Genomic DNA, 18743 nt, shown 5'->3' on the forward strand with positions numbered 1-18743 from the left:
GATTATGGGAAAGAAACCATTTGGAGGGAAGAGGTGAAGGGGGAAGAAAATACAAGTAGGAAGAGGAGGAGGAGGAGGGTGAAGATTAAGGGAGAGAGGTAGGGCAGGAAGATGTGCACAGAAGCCTGTTTCAAAGGAACTGTTGGATAGAACGTCAACAGTCATCAACACTCAACTCTGCAGCATTCCTTTTTTCAACTTCAGGATACATTTAAATAGGTCTGGTGTGTGCAGGAGAGACAGGAGAGGAGGGATGAGGTGGAGGAGAATTGCTTGGGAGGAGAGAAGTTGTAGTGAGGAGGAGTGGAGGGAGATACTACTGGAGAGAAAAGAAGAGGTAGAGAGAAAGGAGGGAGGAGGTAGTGAGTTAAAGAAAATTTGTGTAAAGAGAAGATTTAAAACAGGTGTTGAAGAGAAAAGCCATTTGAAAATAAGGGGGAGGTGGAAGGAGAGAGAGAGTGGAAGATATGGACGGAGGTGTCAGTAGAGGGAGGTGGAGGTGGAAGTTATTTGTAGGAAATGGGGAGTTCAGAGAAATGCAATGAGGTAGGTGAAGGAAAAGGTGTGTAAGAGAAAGTTAATACAAGTGGTGGAAAGAAATCTTGTGTGGTAGAAAGGAAGAGGTGGAGGAGAGGGGTATTGGTAGGAGGAGGTGGAGAGTCAGGATGAAGGCAGAGGGATAGGAAAGGAAAGGGTGTGTAAAGGCAAGATTTAAAACAACTATTGGAGGGAAAACTGATTAGAGAGACAGGAAAGTATGTGTGAAAGGAGAGTTAAGATCAAAGCAGAGAAGTGGGGAAAATATATTTAAAGACAAGAGGAGCAGTAGGGCAAGTTTACTGGACAAGAGAATTTGAGTGTGAGTGAGAGAATCCAAAAAAAAAAAAAAGTGTAAGGACAAGATAATCTGCCCCTATTATCAGTAATTTCCCTTATTTGTCCCCATTATTTATTAGTAATTCCTCTGATTTTTCCATGTTGATCAGCAATTCCATTGACTTTTTTTGTACTTTGTATCAGGAGTACTCTTTTTTTTTTTTTTTTTTTACCAACTCTCTCTCCCCCCCCCTCTTTTTTTTTTTTTTTTTTTTTTTTTTATAGTGATTCCCCTTGTTTGTCTGGCTTCCTTACCAATAATTCCTCAGATATTTCCCATTTTTTATCAGCAGCTCTCCAGTATCTCCCCATTGCTTATCAGTAATTCCACTGGTTTTTCCTTATTTTTATCAGTAATTTCTCTTTCCCTGTTTCCTAACATTAATTCTTCTGATTTTCTATATTTCTTTTCAATAATTTCCCAGATTTTTCCTAGTCTCGTATCAGCTATTGCTGTACCCTCCAAGCCACAGGTAGTCCCCCCCCCCTCCCATCACGGTAAAGGCTGTTCCCAGTGTGTTAAGTCTGGGTCTTCTCATGGCATCCTGTTAATCGTGTGTCTGAGAAGAGCCTCAAAGTTTTCATAAGTTTCTTGATGCAACTTACCTGGACTGCAGCAAAATGATATATGTTTCTTGATTCCCTAAACTGTTAAATGAAGGTATAAGTGTTTCTTCTTTTTATATTTGTTTGGTTATATTAATTCCCCATGCTGCAGAATGGTATGGGTGTTTCTTTTTTAATAATAACATTTCATATGTCTTGATTCCCCAAGCTGCAGAATTTTACAGTATTTTTCTTCTTGTAATAACTGATGTGTCTGTATTTTGAGTCCTAGTGGTGGAAAAGGAAACCAATTTTTCTTTTATGATAGTTTTTTTTTTTATTACACAGTACATTAATTTACCGAACTGCATAGTGATGCCCTAGTGTTTCTATTCTGTATGCAGTAAAAGTCCTCCAATCCGACCACCAATAATCCTAATACAGTATCCCAATACTCCGAGTTTTTCAAGACGAAATTTTTTCAAATTTTTCTGGTTTTTTTTTTTTTTTTTTTTTTTTTTTTTTTTTTTTTTTAAGGGATTTATCAGACTTGGACTTGCTCTTTGACTTGGATGTAGGTACCTGCCTCATCTACAGTTCTGTGCATTTCCAGTGAGTAAAGCAATAACCCATATCATTTTAAGTGTTTATTTAATGATCATGTACTTATTTCTAATAGTTTTAGAGGTCCCTCCCAATAGTAAAAAACTAGTCTGAAAGACCCTCGGACCCCTGCCATTCGGATTACTGGACTTTTACTGTAATAGCTATTCATATGAGTCCCTAAACTGCAGAATATGTTTTGCTCTTTTTATAAGAATTTTATGTCTCAATTCACCAAGCTACAAAATTGTGTGTTAAGTGTTTCTTCTTTATATATATATATATATATATATATATATATATAATATCAATTTCCCAAACTGCAAAATGATGCTATACCATCTCATTCTATAATATACATATATTTTTTTTTCTCCTGTATATTGAATCCTGAAGTGCAGAATTCTCTGATAATTGGTTCTTCTTTTACAATAAATTTTGTTATATCTTCAGTTCCCCAAGCTGCAAAATTATGTGATTGTGTTTCTTCCATTTATAGTAGTTTTTGTTATTTACTTTGATTCCCCAGACATCATTTAGAGATCTATGGGTTTTCACTCGTTTACCGAGATCGCAAGGCTTTGGAAGCAGAGTGCACTATTCTCAACTGAGAGAGTGTTACAAAAAACAGACTGCATTGAGGTTATGGAAGGTTGCCATTCTAAGTCAGCACATGAAGGTATCTCTCGCCAGCACCTAACTGAAAGGGTTAATCTTAGTTTCTTCGTGCATACTCGAAACACTGTTATTGAATTCTAGGGAAACATCTTGTAATGAAGGGGTAAATGAAGGCTTGATCTAACCCCCCAGCTCAAAAAGTCTCTGAATCTTAATAAAATCTTGTGAAAATAGGAAGAATTAACTTTTAAATGTGCCACTGGAGGGAAGGGGACAATAGCTATATGCCTTTGAGCTGAGTATGGTGCCCTGTGCTTCAGAATGGCATGTATGGCTAACTTGTGGTTTTTTTTTTTTTTTTTTTTTTTTTTTTTCCATCTATAGAATTAATCTCAAAGTGTGGGAAGTCTTTGTTATGAGTTCCCATAATTTTCAACATTTAAATTGCCATGTTTTTTTCACTTGTTACTTTTTTTTATGTAAACTCCTATATTTTATAAGTTCAAGGTTTTGAGCACTAGTTAAATTATCTTGAAGTGGTGTTTTGAGGAAGCAAACGATTAACCATTATTGTTATTATATTGCTCATCTTAAATGTCAGGACCAACTTGCCTAGTCCTGGGCTTCTACACTCCTCATAGGGCAACACGGGAGTTGATGATGGATGGATGGGTAGATTATTACTGTTATTATTATTATTATTATTATTATTATTATTATTGTTGTTGTTGGTTCTCCAGAAAAAACTGCATTATGTTAAAGACCTCATATACAGTAGAGTCTCCTAAATCACGCGTTTCTAAACAGCAAATTCATTATACTTGGCAACATCGTGCAACAGTTTGCAATATCAGTAATTTGTGGAAATTGCATGTAATTTGCAATTGCAGCATTGATAGTAAAGGTTTCCCGATGCATTTTTGTACATCTTTTATGCTATGTTTCCACAAATGGTGTTCTCTTTAATAAGTAAAGCTGTATGAAAATTAGATTTTCCTCTGTATCAGGTAGACAAATTTTGAAGCATATGAAGATCTGGGATGAGTTGCCAGATGAGACTGGAATGATTAACACCAGCACTGTTTACTTGTTTTTCTCATGGTTTTTAAGTTTGATGGAGTTTTGGTTGAATTTAAACATTGTCATTCTTCTCGATATCCTTAATTGTAGAACAGTAGTTTTCATTGGGATGTTATTAAGACTTACCTCCCTGTATGGATGTGGGCCAAATACTGTACATGAAACTTGCCTAGCAAAGCCAGCGACACTCACTCGCACACCTGCATGCTGTCTTCACTTAAATGTCCCATAATTTCCTTCTTGGTGGATCACAGGGAAGTCAAAGAAGTCACATAGTGGGTCCATCTGTGCTGTTGCACCAAAATGCAGCACAGTCAGACCATTAGTAAGGACAAAAAAGCACCAGTAAATGCACCCCCCAACCCTCCCATTTTGTTGCTGGATTTGGCAACATTACATTTCGGCGATTATCTTGGTGTTTACATACGTAGAGATGGGGATTGAAACGGATATTTCAGTAGCTCAAATTAACAAAATCTGCTACATTAAAGCATTATTTTATTCATCAACCAGTCATTTATCACAGCAGGTGATGAGATGTATTTTTAGATGATACAGTCAGCCAGCACCCAGGCTGTGAGGCGTTTGCACAAAAATGGTGCCATGTCGGCCGACCAATTAGCAAGCAGCTTTAAATATTGGCTGTCCAGTCTCTCTTTCCATAGGGTCTCTGTTAATTACTAAACCAATCATATTCAAGCATAGCACTTACTCTAAGCCAGTCACAGCACATCCCTCCTACACCAAGCCTGACAGGCATGTGCACGAGAGCCCTGCCGCGCGGCTCGTGCTCGTGCATTGTCGCCTCTCTGTTGACAGCATGTGGTTCTGGTGTGGTGTATGAGAGAGGATCTCCCCCCCCCCCTTGGTTCCTCTGGCTTCCCAATGTAACCATTGCTGATCGTAACTCCTCAGCCTGCAACTTCTTCGAGGAAGGGTTATCAGTGTTCACTGGTGACCAGTTTGATATAGGTTCTTGGGTATGGGGGACAACTTTCCAAAATGATAGACTCATAAGCAATTTTTCCCATAAGATTAGTTATTTCTAAATCGCGAAATGCTCAAATCGGGGCATGTGCCCAGTCCCATAAAACCGCGATTTAGGAGATTCCACTGTATTTAATCCTTTTGAGTGAATACGTATCTTTCTCCTGGCATTGTGGTGCCTCGATTTTGCATCCTTTTTGCAGTCTAGTTACCAGTATGATGTTACACAAAGCTCTCAAAAGTATTCCGATAAAGCATTACAGTATTTAGAGGAAAAAAATGCATAATTTATATGTACATACTTGACCAAGCTTCGTGTATTACAGAAGTCATTACATACTACGTATGAATTGTGTATATATATATATATATATATATATATATATACACCATATTTGCCAGTTTAAAGCGCACTCCGGCGCATAACACACGCCCTAGTTTTCAAGAGAAAATTTGGAAAAGAACTAGGTCTAGGCCTAGTCTAACAAGAACATGAGGTTGCAGGGCTTCTACCTTACCACGATGCTTCATTGGATATTTGCTATGCTGATCTTAATACGTTAATTTCTTTACAAACAATAGCACTCTAATTTCAAATGTACTGGTACCTATATTATTTTTTGCTATATCTCTGAAATCCCAGAGAAGAAATGTCAAACCACTCAAAATAACAGCCATGTGGCATTTGTTTTGGCTCGACACGCCAGCTACCAAACAGCAGTTACCAAAACTGGCGAAAATTCCATTGTAACTCTGACATATTCTGCCATTCTCTTTACTTAAAAGAAAAGGAGATTACCACATCCTTATGGATACTCGTGTAACTTCATTATTTACAATATTAAGTTCAGCAGACCAATCCATTTAGGAGAAGAATTTCCTTACTGATATGGGTGTAGCAGTGTAGCACTATAGTTTAGCATGTTTTAAAGTTGAGCTTAGCACTTTTGAAGTTTTCTGTTTGGCAACATGTTCCATAGAGTTGATGGTAAACAAGCCATTCAGAGCATCGTTGGTCTTGTGAAAAGCAAAAGTATTGATGCCATTACAGTACTTTGATAATGATTGAAGAATTGTTCACTGTATGATAACATCATAGTACAGGCCTAGTGTAAATACAGCCATGAGACTGTGAAGGATAAAAAATAGTACAGAGGTAAGCTTTCATCAGTTTCAGAAGGCATAGCCACTTCTGTGTTCGACTGTGGTCCATTCCTTCTCTATTAAAATAGTTAGCTTCAATGTAAAATGCACAGGATATACTTTGAGAGCATTTTTTTGGTTTAAACAGAAATGCGAGATATACGTCGGGAAAAACGGCATATATATATATATATATATATATATATATATACTGGTATGTGTATATATATATATATATATATATATATATATATATACTGTATATTTACATATACATATACATACATATACGTATATATATTTGTATATATGTCTCATGAGCTCCTGGATTGTAGGCAATATTATTTTTACTACGCTACATTGTAAAAAAAAAAAAAATGTGAGTGAGTTTAAGTGATAGTTTTTTGGACATTAACAAAAAAAAAGAAAAGAAAGAAAGAAAGAAATAGGTAGTTAATAATTTGGGTGTTTGTGTTGTATGTCAGCTGACCTTATGTTCAGACAGAGGATGTGTCCATCAGGAGCAGATTATATTCTAGTCTAAAACATAAACAAACATTTTTACCTGATGATTGAACATGGACTTTTTATGTTTATTTAAAACCTTTTCAGCCATATTGTCAGCTGGCATCCTAAAGGTCAGATCATTGTCAGATTAGCGGATTTTTCTGGCACGTCTTTCTTCATTATTTATGTTGACTGTTGTACATTGGTATTCTTTCTTATGCTAATTACTTTATCTCTCTTCAATCCTGATGAAGTTTTATGGCATTTACTGTATATCTCTTTGACCGCAATCAAGTTCCACCCTTTTTCACTGTTCTTGCTATCTCCTGACAATTGTGTGGAGCTTAGGAGATAATTTTCCTACCAGAAGGGGCATGTATAACTTTTATGAACTTCATGACTAGTAGAACTTCCTTTTCCTTTGGAAAAAAAAAATCTGGAAATAGAATATAAAGCATATTGTACTGTTGATTACTTCCCCCCCCCCCCTTGCTTTCTGGATCATATTTCACACCATCCTAGGAGGGAAAACAAGAGTTCCAGATGATGGTTATGATGATGATGATGATGATGGGATCTTACTTTAGTGACATAGGTTGCATAAATAGCATACAAGAGAATGTCAGCATGCAAGATATATAGAGATGAACTAGTAAGGAAGACGTGCTAGACAAACTCTCTTCTCAGACGTGTATATGAACCTAAAAGTCATTTTCTGTGGAGGAGGCCAGACTTAATTTACTTTTAGCAACCAAAATGCACAAAATAGGTTGTAAGACTTGCACAACTCCTTTCATTAAATTTACGATCACTTTTTCCCCAACATTCCACGTTGAAAACATTTGGGGATATTATGTGTGTGTGTGTGTGATGAGTTAGAATTTTATTTTTTTTAAATTATTATTTCAGTTGTATCCAGGTTATATTTTATGGTAACTGAATATGGTCAGTAACAGTTGCTGGAGAGGTGCCTTCATGTGGTGGTATTGAAGTAACTGAGCAACTCAACTGTTATATCTTGTAGTGGCATCGATATAACCAGACAGCTCATTTGCCTGGTTATACAAACATCCCTTAACTCCCTCTTTGTCACTCAAAAGGAGGATGGTGGACTGCAGAAGAGCAGACTTGCAAACTTAAGCATGCAGCTCATTGGATTCAAGTCCCGATGAGCCTGGGGCCACAACAACAAAGCAACCCTGAATTCGAAGTTACTAATTTTCCATACATATTGGAGACCCTAATTATGCAAGACAAGATAGGTCTGTTTTGTTCAGTATTCATTATCTTGCTAAGGTTTGCACTGCACATTTAATTGACTAATAACCGAGATGCACATTTGGGAAACAATTTAACTGTTTTTTATTGATAATTTTGTTAAGTTTTGCAGTGCTAACCTAAGTAAGTTGGATGGATTCAGGGTCAGAAGGATGAGTCAGCTTCTAAGTGGCATTGAAGGTTTTTGTAACTCCTCTTCCCCAATAAGTTAGTTCTGCACAATACACCTTAGTATACTCTTGTATGGTATTGATGCAAACTGCATCAATATTTAAGTATTATAATGTACACTGCACTTCAGCATCATCTTGTGTGTAATTAGTGCAGACTGAATCGATATTACAACAGTATAAAATAACACAAGAAAAAGTCAAGGTGAAACATACAAAATGCTAAAGAAGAGATGCTGCAGAACCTGCTGTGCCAACTAGAATACAGCTGGATGTTCATTCTTTTATTCTTTAGGGCCTCTTGTTCTGAATGTATGACACCTGTGCGTATGTGTGTGAGGCTTCTTGGGGTCTGGTGTATTCAGTATTAACAGGACATGATATTAGCAAAGTTCTCAGGTTAAGGATGCTCCTAAGCACCTCTTCTTGATTGATTTATTCTCGTATTACACCTTACTGTTCTCTTACATGATATATATGCCTTTGTAATATTGACATAGAGGGCATAGATAACATATAAAGTAATACTGTACCAATGTGCCATATGCAGAAATTGTAAGTAAGGAAGAAGTGCTAATGAGCCTCGTTAATGACAAGAATCCTGGCCAATGAAACAAGCCTGAATTAACCAACTGAGTACAGGGATGTCTTTTTAATCTTATTATCCCCAGATGATTTTACTTAGGATTGAGTTCAAACAGGAAATGTTAGACATGGCATTAATAAACCCTTGAGTACGAGAGGCCGTTCCTAAGTTGCATAAAATAAAACTGTTATTAGCACGGGTGCAACCTTGGAGGGCAGTCCAAAGGGTCCAGGCACCCCCTTTGTGTATGGATGAGCTGAACGAGAAGGCAGTTGTTTTGTCATATTTTTATACACTCATTTACTATTGATGATTGTTTACTGGTTTGTTTCCATTACCATTCAGCACCAGATGCATTTTTAATTAATCTGTCTATTGTGGCAACAATTTCCAAGCAGCTGTAACTCAAGAATAATGGTAACCAAACTCCATTCCTCCCCCCCCCCCTATAACAAAATCCTGGCTGTGCCCCTAGTCAGCAGCAAGAATAAACCAAAAAGGACATTAACTGAACTCAAAGGGATTAAACCTCACTCAGTAAGCCAGTAAAGAATGGTTCAGAGTATTATCAAATGTGGCACACTGATCCTTCTTCTTAGGAAGAAGCAGATGCATTGGTCACAGATTTTTCCTTATATTGTGTGTATGGCAGAGTGGTAAGTGCATCGGTAGAAACTTATTGCCTGGATTATCAATGAAAGAAAGGTGGAATTATTTGGAAAGTATAAATATGGAAGAAATATGATGCTGATTCTTGCATTATGATATGGAAAGCAAGATGCTGGTACTTGTGTTATGATAAAAGTGGCATAGAATTGTATGTATTAGATTGGAGGCGTTTGGGTTGGTTTAATTTAAATAAAAGTGGATCATTTAGTGTTTTTATTATGGAGGAGAAAGTTTTTAGTTATTCATAATGATTTTATTTATTGTTGATGTTATTTAATTTTTTTTTTTTTTTCCATAGGTGACCAGCAAGTGAAGGTCTCTCTCTTGGTATTGAATTTTGGCACCACTTAAACCCTCCTCTTCCACGCCACCCCCCTCACCTCCTGGACCTTTCAAATCTCTTGCCCCTTGTCCACATCATCAACTTTTAAACCCTGCCATGACTTACCCCATCTTTCCCCAACCTGTAAATTTCTTGCCCTGCTTTCACCCAACCATTACTTCTCTTGGCTTTGCATCCCCCTCAAATTCTCTGTCCTATTTTCTTTCACTTCCTACCAATTCCTTTACCTCTCTGTCTCTTCCTCATGCCATTGTTAATTTCTCTGACTTTATGCCTGAAATCTCTTGCCTCTGTCTCTCCTTCACCTCTCATTGCCGGTCCTGTATTTTATGCATTTTCTCTCTAAGTTTCTCTTTGCTTATCCTTCATGTTCAAAGAGTGCTCTATCCTTCTCTTTATGCATATTCTCCAAAGTTTCACATTCACCTCTCGTTTCTACTCCTCCCTCCAGTGTCTCACTTTTCCCTGTTGCTCTCCAAGACCCCCCATTCTACCTTACTAATAACCCTTACCCTCCAACCTCCCACTTCTACCTCACCTCCAAGGTCCCCCATATTTTTACACTTTACCTTACCACCTCCCATTCCAGCCTCCCTCTTATTTCTTATACTTATATCTCCCCATTCACTTAATCCTTCAATCTTCATACTCGTTTACCTCCCCCTCCAGTCATATTACTCCTATATGAGTACCTCCCCCTTCATATTCCCCCTCCAACTTTCCCCTCCATCTCACCCTCTAATTTTCTTACTCTTATACCTCCACCTCCACCCTAACCTCCAATCTACCCAGCTCTGGACACACTGGTCCTTGTACAGACTTCACGTTCAGTGATACTGTAGTGCAGTCATCCCATGTTCCATTACCACATTGTTTTATCATCATCAAAATGTTACTCTGTATCAGCTTTAATCATTTTAAAAATAAAAGACGAGCTTCCTCGTTCAATTTTATTTTTCCTTAGAAAAATTTGGCCTTGTGGGGCAAAGGTACAGTGAGAGATTGCCTTAGAGAATGTTTGTGAATGAGGTGGAAGGCAAGAGAGGAGAGGGTAGCTGAGGATGAGGTAGAGGGATAGAGTGGAGAGATGTATAAGTGAGAGTGGCACGGGATGGAGATAGGGGAGGCTGGTGGTGGAGGACAGGGCAATGTGGAGGCTATTTATTCATAGCCAGGCCTTCCAGGAGTAACATATCTGACAACAGAAAGATGGAAGACTAAGCAGCATGTATTGTGTAAACCTAAATTTTAGGACAAAAATTCACCAAATATTTCACCTCACTTCCCTCTGCTGGCAAGTATTCCTAAGCTGAGAGAGGGATGGTATATAATTATGATATAATACTGTGGCAGTTTGTGGTTGAGTGCCAGAAGAGCCAATGTCCAAAAATGCCAATTTTGAGTTTGACCCATGGAATACCATCTCAAGTGATCTACTTTTCAGTGGTAAAAGGACGAGTTTGTATCCTCATGGATGGATATTTTTAGTGATAAAATGACAAGTCTCTATCCTCATTGGTGGAATAGCAATACAAGTACACATCTTGACCCAGAAAATTGAGATTTTGGGGCTATTGACTATTCTTGCAATCAGGTGGAGCTTTATTCTCTTCATAAGCATAATTTTTAGGATAATTATGTTAGGTGAAAATAAGAAATATGAGAGTTTATTGAGCAATAGGGCAAAAATGACAGCGATGGGGTGAGCCAGCTGTGTGTTGATATCACAGTCAGTAGTCCACCCTCCCTTCCCTAGCCAAGGCTGCCCCTCCCTGTGCTCTGTCAGGCATGGGCTGGGGCAACAAGGTGCCGCTGGGTGAAGCCCTTGGTACCATCGGGGCCACGGGGGAAGCGAGTGACATTATCTGGCACCATTGGTACGTTCTCATGACGACGACGCAGTGCAGGTGATGCAGAGGGTGAGGAACGGGCTGATCCAGATGTCACATTTGCAGCCGACATCATGCGACGCCGTAGCCACGGACTGTGAGTTGCCACATTTCCACCCTCTGCACCCCTATAGGCTGGGCATCGAGGCACAGGAGAGTCTCGGGGGCGGGGTAGATTGCGACGAGGCAAGGGAGAGGACCCGGGGGGATGCAGGCAGCACCGAGCTTCAAGATGGGCCTCAGGGGAGGAGCTGGGTGTGGGTGGCCCACGTCGAGGAGTGTATGGTGATGGAGGTGATGACTCTGGTGATGACTGCTGGTTCTGTGTCATTACGCGGCGACGGGGACCCAGTGGAGAGGGAGACGGTGAGGAGGCCAAGGAGGAGTAAGGGGAATGTGGGGACCACGTGCGGGGATGCGGTCGGGTGCGGCACACCGGTGATGTCGGCTCAGAGAAGTCTGAGGTGCTGTAGTACGCACTCTCCCCTTCAGTGGTGATGTTGAGGGTGTCAGGGCGAGGTGAGTCACGTGAGGGAGCGCGAGGGAGTTCCACCGGTCGCAGACCACACTCCTGGGTGTTGAGCAGGTGCTTGATGGCATGGCGAGCATGGTGCACCTTGTCATATTCCACCAACACGCACACCTCCCCCATCAGGCCTGGATTGTATTGCTCCGCCTGCCGCACCTCAGGCAAGCAGCGTCCACCAGGCCGGTGAAGCTGGAGGGCAGTCACCTCCCCAAACTTTGCAAAAAGTTCGGCCATGGCACTCATGGAGGCGTTGTCTGGGCTAAGGCCAGCTACCAGGACTGTTCTGAAGGGTTTTGTGTCCTGGTGCAGGTGGGCTGGCAGGGGCGTCTTACGTCGCACTTTGGTGCCATCTGGGCTCAACTGCAGTGTTTCAGAGGCCTTCAATGCTGCAGCCACCCCGCGCCACCCTCGTGCCACTCTTTTCACCTTCTTGTAAGCTGCCAGGAGCTTGATGGAGATGTAGCCCTCACGGTGGCGTGTGACATGCTTTAGGAGAAACATGTCCTTCACCAGATGATCATCACTCAGGTAGTGCTCAACCAGTTCCACCACCCGTCGGGCCTCGTTTTCCTCCAACATTCCCTCCTCCTCTTCTCTCTTTCTCTCCCCCTCTCCCTGGCTGCCCCCGCATTCCCCCTGCACAGCCAGAGCATCCTCACCCACCTCTGTTTGGTCAATGTTGATGGTTGGGGGGCTCAGAGACACGATGAGCTCCTCATCAGTGTCAGTATTTGAGGAAGATGATGATGGTAGGGAAATATCGTAAGATACATTGTCATCTGCAGCTCCACGGTGTTCCTCACTGTCCCCACCAGACACAATACGTGACAGAAGACTCAACATTGCAGTTTCTTCACTCTGGGTTCTCTCCCTACCTTTCTGTGCGTTTTCTTTTTTTTTTTCTTTTTTGGCTGTTACTTGTATTTTAATCAATTGTTTTTTGCTTGTGTCTGCAGTTTCTGCAAGCTCGGAATAACCACGACTATGGATTCTTTGTTCTTACCTGACGGAACTGGGTCACTTCAGCTTAATCGTGATTGAATGAAATTCAGTGAGCCTTGGTTGAGACAGGAATGAGTCTTCTTGATAGCCAGTCAAATTGACCCTTCAGTCTGACAGCACCAGGCCATCAACTGAGACAAAAGAAGATAGAGATCTTCGTCAGGAAGTAGTGGTGATAGTGGTCGTTGTAACCAAGGGCTTGTCTGGATGGGAACCCAGTAGACTGCAAGTTAGAAAAGACGAGCTATTAGCAAGACAACTACGGCCAGCCAGCTCAGTCAAGCCTGGCTTTGATGGCAGCAGCGGACTGAGGAGTGAAGACCACCCTCACTGTTGTCTTATATATGTGTATATTTATCCTCCACCCTCCTCCCCCTCCACCCCAATGCCTATATGGCTTCACAAAGGAGCTGAATAGACTGCAGTGCAGGGGGTCACAAAACAGTATTACATTTTTGTCCTTCCCTTAACAATCAACTATTCTGTTGACGTTGAGTGTGTATGTAACTATAGTACTGTATGTAAATATGTATGTATGTAGAGTATGTATGTAATTATGCTGCTGAAGAGGGACGCCTTCATGTGCTGGCACTGTCTCACTGGCTTTGTTACCTGGCTATACAAACATCCCTCAGCTCCCTCCCTATCTCCCGAAAGGAGGATGGTAGACTACATGAGAAGGGTAACAAACCTGCAGTCCACCAGGTTCTCGTTTTTTTTTTTTTTTTTTGCTAGAAACAAGGAACCAAGGGCCATGAGCCCGCAATACTATTCCTTCCAGGAGAAAGACAAAATACAAGAGAGAGCCAAATTCAAGATCCGATCATTTCGAGATGCCCGGACACACTGCGTTTGAAAGACTGGAGATCATTGTTAGCAGGAAATCCAGACAGAGGGAGACAGTTCCAGAGCTGACCTGTTGCATAAAGGAGGACTGGGAGTAACGGTTAACTCTTGCATTAGAGAGTTGGACCGAAAAGGGATGAGAGTTTGCTGCTAGACGGTACGTGCTACGCTCCCGTCGTAGAGGTGGAGGGATGCAAGCAGACAGTTGAGAGGAGCAGTGACCATTGAAGTAGCGACAGAATAGAGATAAAGATGCAACAGTGCGGCAAAGAGGCAGAGGTTGAAGGGAGCCAGTCAGAGGAGAACTGATGAGACGAAAAGCCTTTGACTCCACCCTATTGAGAGGAGCTGTATGTGGGGAGCCTCCCCACACATGAGAGTTGTACTCTACACAGGGGTGGATAAAACCCGTGTATAAAGTCAACAACTGTGCAGGGGTAAAGAAGGAACGGAGTCAGCCTAGCACACCTAATCTCTTGGAAGCAGATTTTACGAGAGATGTAATATGATCTTTCCAAGCAAGTCCCGAGTGAATGAAACCCCAGGCATGTTCAAGGACGATGCAGGATTAAGCTTAATATTATTAAACAATAATGGGTACTCCTGTGGAAGATTTTGGTGGGTTGATAGGTGTAAGAACTGAGTCTATGATGCATTAAAAGCAACAAGAGCATTATTACCCCAGTCAGAGATACGAGCCAAGTCAGACATTAGGTGTGCCATAGCCTCATCCCTTGTTTGTTGATGTAACTGCTGAGATGGACTTTGCGGGAACCGAATGGAAAGGTGAAGGGTGAAGTCATCATCGTACGAATGGATAGGGTTAGATGTACAGCTTAGAAGGTCATTGATGAATAAGAGGAAGAGAGTTGATGATAGGACAGAGCCCTGAGGAACACCACTGTTGATAGATCTAGGAGAAGAACGATGGCAGTCTACAACAGCGGCTATAGAACAAGAAAAGAAGCTAGCGATGAAGGCACAGACAGAAGGATAGAAACAGTAATAGGGCAGTTTGGAAATTAAAGATTTATGCCAGACTCGATCGAAAGCGATTGAGATGTTAAGTGCAATGGCAAAGCTTTCGCCAAAGTCCCGAAAGGAGGATGACCAGGAGTCTGAAACGTAGGTGAGAAGATCGCCAGTGGAGTGTCCCTGACGGAACCCATACTGACGATCTGAAAGAAGGTTGTGGTAGGAAAGATGCTTTAAAATTTTTCTATTAAGGATTGACTCGAAAACTTTTGAGATACACGATGTTAAAGCAATTGGAAGATAGTTAGAAGGCTGGGAATGGTCACCCTTCTTTGGGACTGGCTAAATGAGGGCAAACTTCCGGCAAGAAGGATAGGTACAAGTTGACAGACAATGGCGAAAGAGTTTACCTAGCCTGGGGCTAAAACTGTTATTGCTGTGTATCAAGAACTTCGAAGCCTGATAAACGTTTATGACGGAACTCTGCAGATGCAACCCCTGAGGGTCGAACAGCTGACATTCCGAGACTGCCCTCTGAAGGCGTGTCTTGCCACATTCCTTCTCCTGGGACGGCGTTGTTAAGTAAAGTATACTTCGAATTCTTTTATATCAACCGCAATATGACTCACTCAGGCGATGATAACCTACAATTGGTTTTATTCACCTGACACAGACCCGTAGCCCCTTCAGCTCAGTTCATGGCCAGGTATAGTCACACTGGATATTAGAATTGAATAATAACTATGGAGACTCATTCCTGCCTCATAATTAGAACTGATCGAATTTCATGCAACCTCGACTTAGTGTTCAAGTTGTGCTGAAAGTAGACTAGTCCCGTCAGGTGAAAGCAACCAGACTATAGGTGAACAGAATCATAGCATTGGTCCTCCTCACGGCCTCAGTCTATAAGGCTTCTGTTCTCTCTGTCTGTCTGTCTGTCTCTGTCTCTCTCTCTCTCTCTCTCTCTCTCTCTCTCTCTCTCTCTCACACACACACACACACACACTGAAAGGCTTCACCACACATACGGAACCACTGTTGACCTAGAAGCGACCTTAACTGAGCGCACTCACGTGACTGACCCCCTCTTGTCGCGGAAATAGACGCTTAAGGAATATTTCAGCGGGTTAGAAAAGACGGAAGAGCCGCTAACAGCATTACACACCGGTATACCAAGTTTAGAACATTGCACTGAAGTTATGTATGCAATTTAAACCTTAGCACCCCTTCCTAGCAATTTACTTTGCATGTAAAACTCATTCCAGTATTTTGATGTTTTCTCTCTGAATGATGTGAGAAACTTTGCAGTACTTCTTCCTTATTGATTTACTTTACATGTTACGACTACTGTAATCTAAAATATTGTGGATTTACGTAGGCCTATGCACTGATTCATATTCTCGTTGATAAAGGAGATTTCGGTGCACCCCTGTCTTTGCGATTTTTTCCTGCATAGCCGTAGTGTGCTCACATTAAATAATCTGAAAATACAAATGGTGGGCCCACTCGGGGGAGGGGAGCAAAAGTATGACTGGGGGGCCAATGAGGGGTGTTTGCCTGGGGCCCAATGGGGGGGATCTGGCTCGGGGACCACTGGGGGTGTCTGACTGGGGGACCAGTGGGAGGGCTGACAAGGGGGCCAATTAATGCAGGGCCTAAGGTCTGACTGGAGGTCATTGGGATCCAGTGGTCTGACTGCCTGACCAATGGGAGACTAAAATCTGACTGGGGGCTAACGTGGAGGAGGCAAAATTTAGACTGGAGGGGGGGGGGGGCTTGGCCTTTTGGATCGTTGGGGTATCTTCAGTCCGGTGACGTATTTTCAAATTAGATGTTATTCAGACGATTTCATTCAGCTGGGGGAAGTCAGTTTGTGCAGATGTTAATGCCAGCTATACTCGTATCTGACCCCTCCAGTTAGAAACTGATATTCCGAGGTGAACAAAATCGTCTGCAGATGGAAGAAGTAAAAAGTCATGAGACTCAAGAGGTTAAAATATCGACATTTAGATATAAGAGGATATTTAGGAGTAAAGTGACGCCACTGAACTGTACGTTAATGTTGGCACAGACTTCGCAGCACTTCTATGAAGGCTTTTTTTCTTTTTTTTTCTTTTGCTTATCTCTTCTTGCCTATCTTTTTATTTTTCTTCCCTTCTATGATATTTACAACTTACTGATATCGATATAATCAGTTTCGATAACGTCCGAAGAGGATATTAGGTATAATACACAAATTAAATCCCTGAAGGAGCCTTACGAAGTCTGCTAAGGCACCCAAAATACTATTCACTATGTGCCCTTCTCATTGAGAACTTTCTGGTGACGCCCATTACTGTCTTTGAGCAGTTACTTTTGTCAGCATGCAAGACTCTATCAGTGAGTCTGCTTTTCTCCACCTATAGAAAAGTGATCCGGGTAGCTTTTCTACACCAGGTCTCTTTTCTGTATTTATAGAAAAGTAATCCTCTGTTCACTTTTGCTGTATAGGAGAGTGACCCTGGGCTAGATCTCCATGAGTAGCAACAAAAAAGGGGGAAGTGAACATGGAATTAAAAAAGTCGCTGCATTACAGTACTGTAGTTTCGACTCTCTCTCTCTCTCTCTCACACACACACACACACACACACACACTCGTATTTCTCCTCTGTCCTTTACCTCTAAGGCTTCCCAACAAATACGTCTTGGCCTTCACAATGGCTTCAAAACTCCCATAGCTAGACAGAAACAAGAAAAAGGTGTATTTGTCAGGTTTTACCATTTGTCTCATACTGCGTAATTATTAGATGTGGGAGCATATCTAGGGGCGGTCCATTTGTTTCCCACTAACGATTTTCGGACGCTGGATGATTCATTTCGGTTGGCTCTTGTGACTTTTGTGAAACCACACCACACTTTCCCACGCCACAAACACCACTACACCACACTACATCAAACTACACCATACACCACACAAAATCATCCTTACCACACCACACAAAATCACCATCTCACACCACACCACAATACAACACGATATACCACCTTCTCACACACACCACACTACACAAAATCGCCCTCCCACACCACACCACACTACTCCATGGGCATAAACAGAAAGGCCCTGAAGCTTTCACTGTGTATTGTCTGTGTGTGTTTGTGTGTGTGTGTGTGTGTGTGTATTCTTACCTAATTGTACTTACCTAATTGTATCTTTACAGGAATGAGTCAAGCTCGTATTGTCCCGTGTCTTAAACCGTATTTATCGTACATATCCTTAAATTTGTGAATTGTTTTGGCACACACTATTTCATTCGGTAGTGCATTCCATTGATCAATTGCTCTGTTTGGGAAACTGAATTTCCTTACGTCTTTATCACCTCTCTTCTTATGCAGTTTTTTGCAGTGCCCTCTTGCTGATGCTTCTCTATATGTTAAGTAATCATTTATGTCTATTTTCTCCTTCCCTGATATGCACTTATATAGCATTATCATGTCACCTCTTTTCCATCTCTCCTGTAGTGTTGGTAGATTCAGTTTATTTAGTCTTTCTTCGTTGCTTAGGTCCCTTAAGCTTGGTATCCATCTTGTAGCGGCCCTTTGAACTTTTTCAATCTTGTCTATGTGCTTTTTGAGATGAGGACTCCAGACTACTGATGCATATTCCTGGGTTGGTCTAATGAATGATGTTATTATCCTTCTTGGCATGTCTTCATTTATGTATATGAATGCTATTCTCATATTTGCAAGCAGTGTATACATGTTCCGTACCTTCTCGTTGATGAGGTCAGCCAGTGAAAATTTGTTATTGATAATCACACCTAGGTCCTTCTCTCTTTCTGATGTGTGTAGGGTTTTATTTCCTAACTTATAATCCCAATCAGGTCTTTTTCCACTTTTACCGAACTTGATTACATGACACTTGTCCACATTGAACTCCATTTGCCATGTATTACTCCATTCATGAAGTTTATTTAATTCTTCTTATAGCTCTTTACAAGAGTCTGTGTTAGTAATTCTCCTTTGTATTTTTGCATCATCTGCAAACATATTCAGATAGCTCTCATTTCCAGTGTTACTGTTTATATCATTTATATACACTAAAAACATGATTGGT

The 18743-nt window shown here is 41.1% G+C and overlaps 1 protein-coding gene across 1 annotated transcript; it reads right to left on the reverse strand.

Moving 5' to 3' along the window:
• Positions 1–7968: 7968 nt before the first annotated feature.
• On the reverse strand, positions 7969–13083 carry LOC145409641 (la-related protein 6-like). The gene has a single exon (XM_080279992.1). It carries the CDS (start codon positions 12665–12667, stop codon positions 11189–11191), a length of 1479 nt encoding a protein of 492 aa, XP_080136118.1. The 5' UTR covers positions 12668–13083; the 3' UTR covers positions 7969–11188.
• Between the last annotated feature and the right edge of the window lie 5660 nt (positions 13084–18743).

Source organism: Coenobita brevimanus, chromosome 82, assembly GCF_032717465.1.
Source record: "Coenobita brevimanus isolate Jiangsu-jjx chromosome 82, ASM3271746v2, whole genome shotgun sequence".
NCBI lineage: Eukaryota > Metazoa > Arthropoda > Malacostraca > Decapoda > Coenobitidae > Coenobita > Coenobita brevimanus.

Coding starts and splice junctions, on each gene's coding strand:
- LOC145409641 (XM_080279992.1), bottom strand. CDS start 12,667: ATGTTGAGTCTTCTGTCACGTATTGTGTCTGGTGGGGACAGTGAGGAA.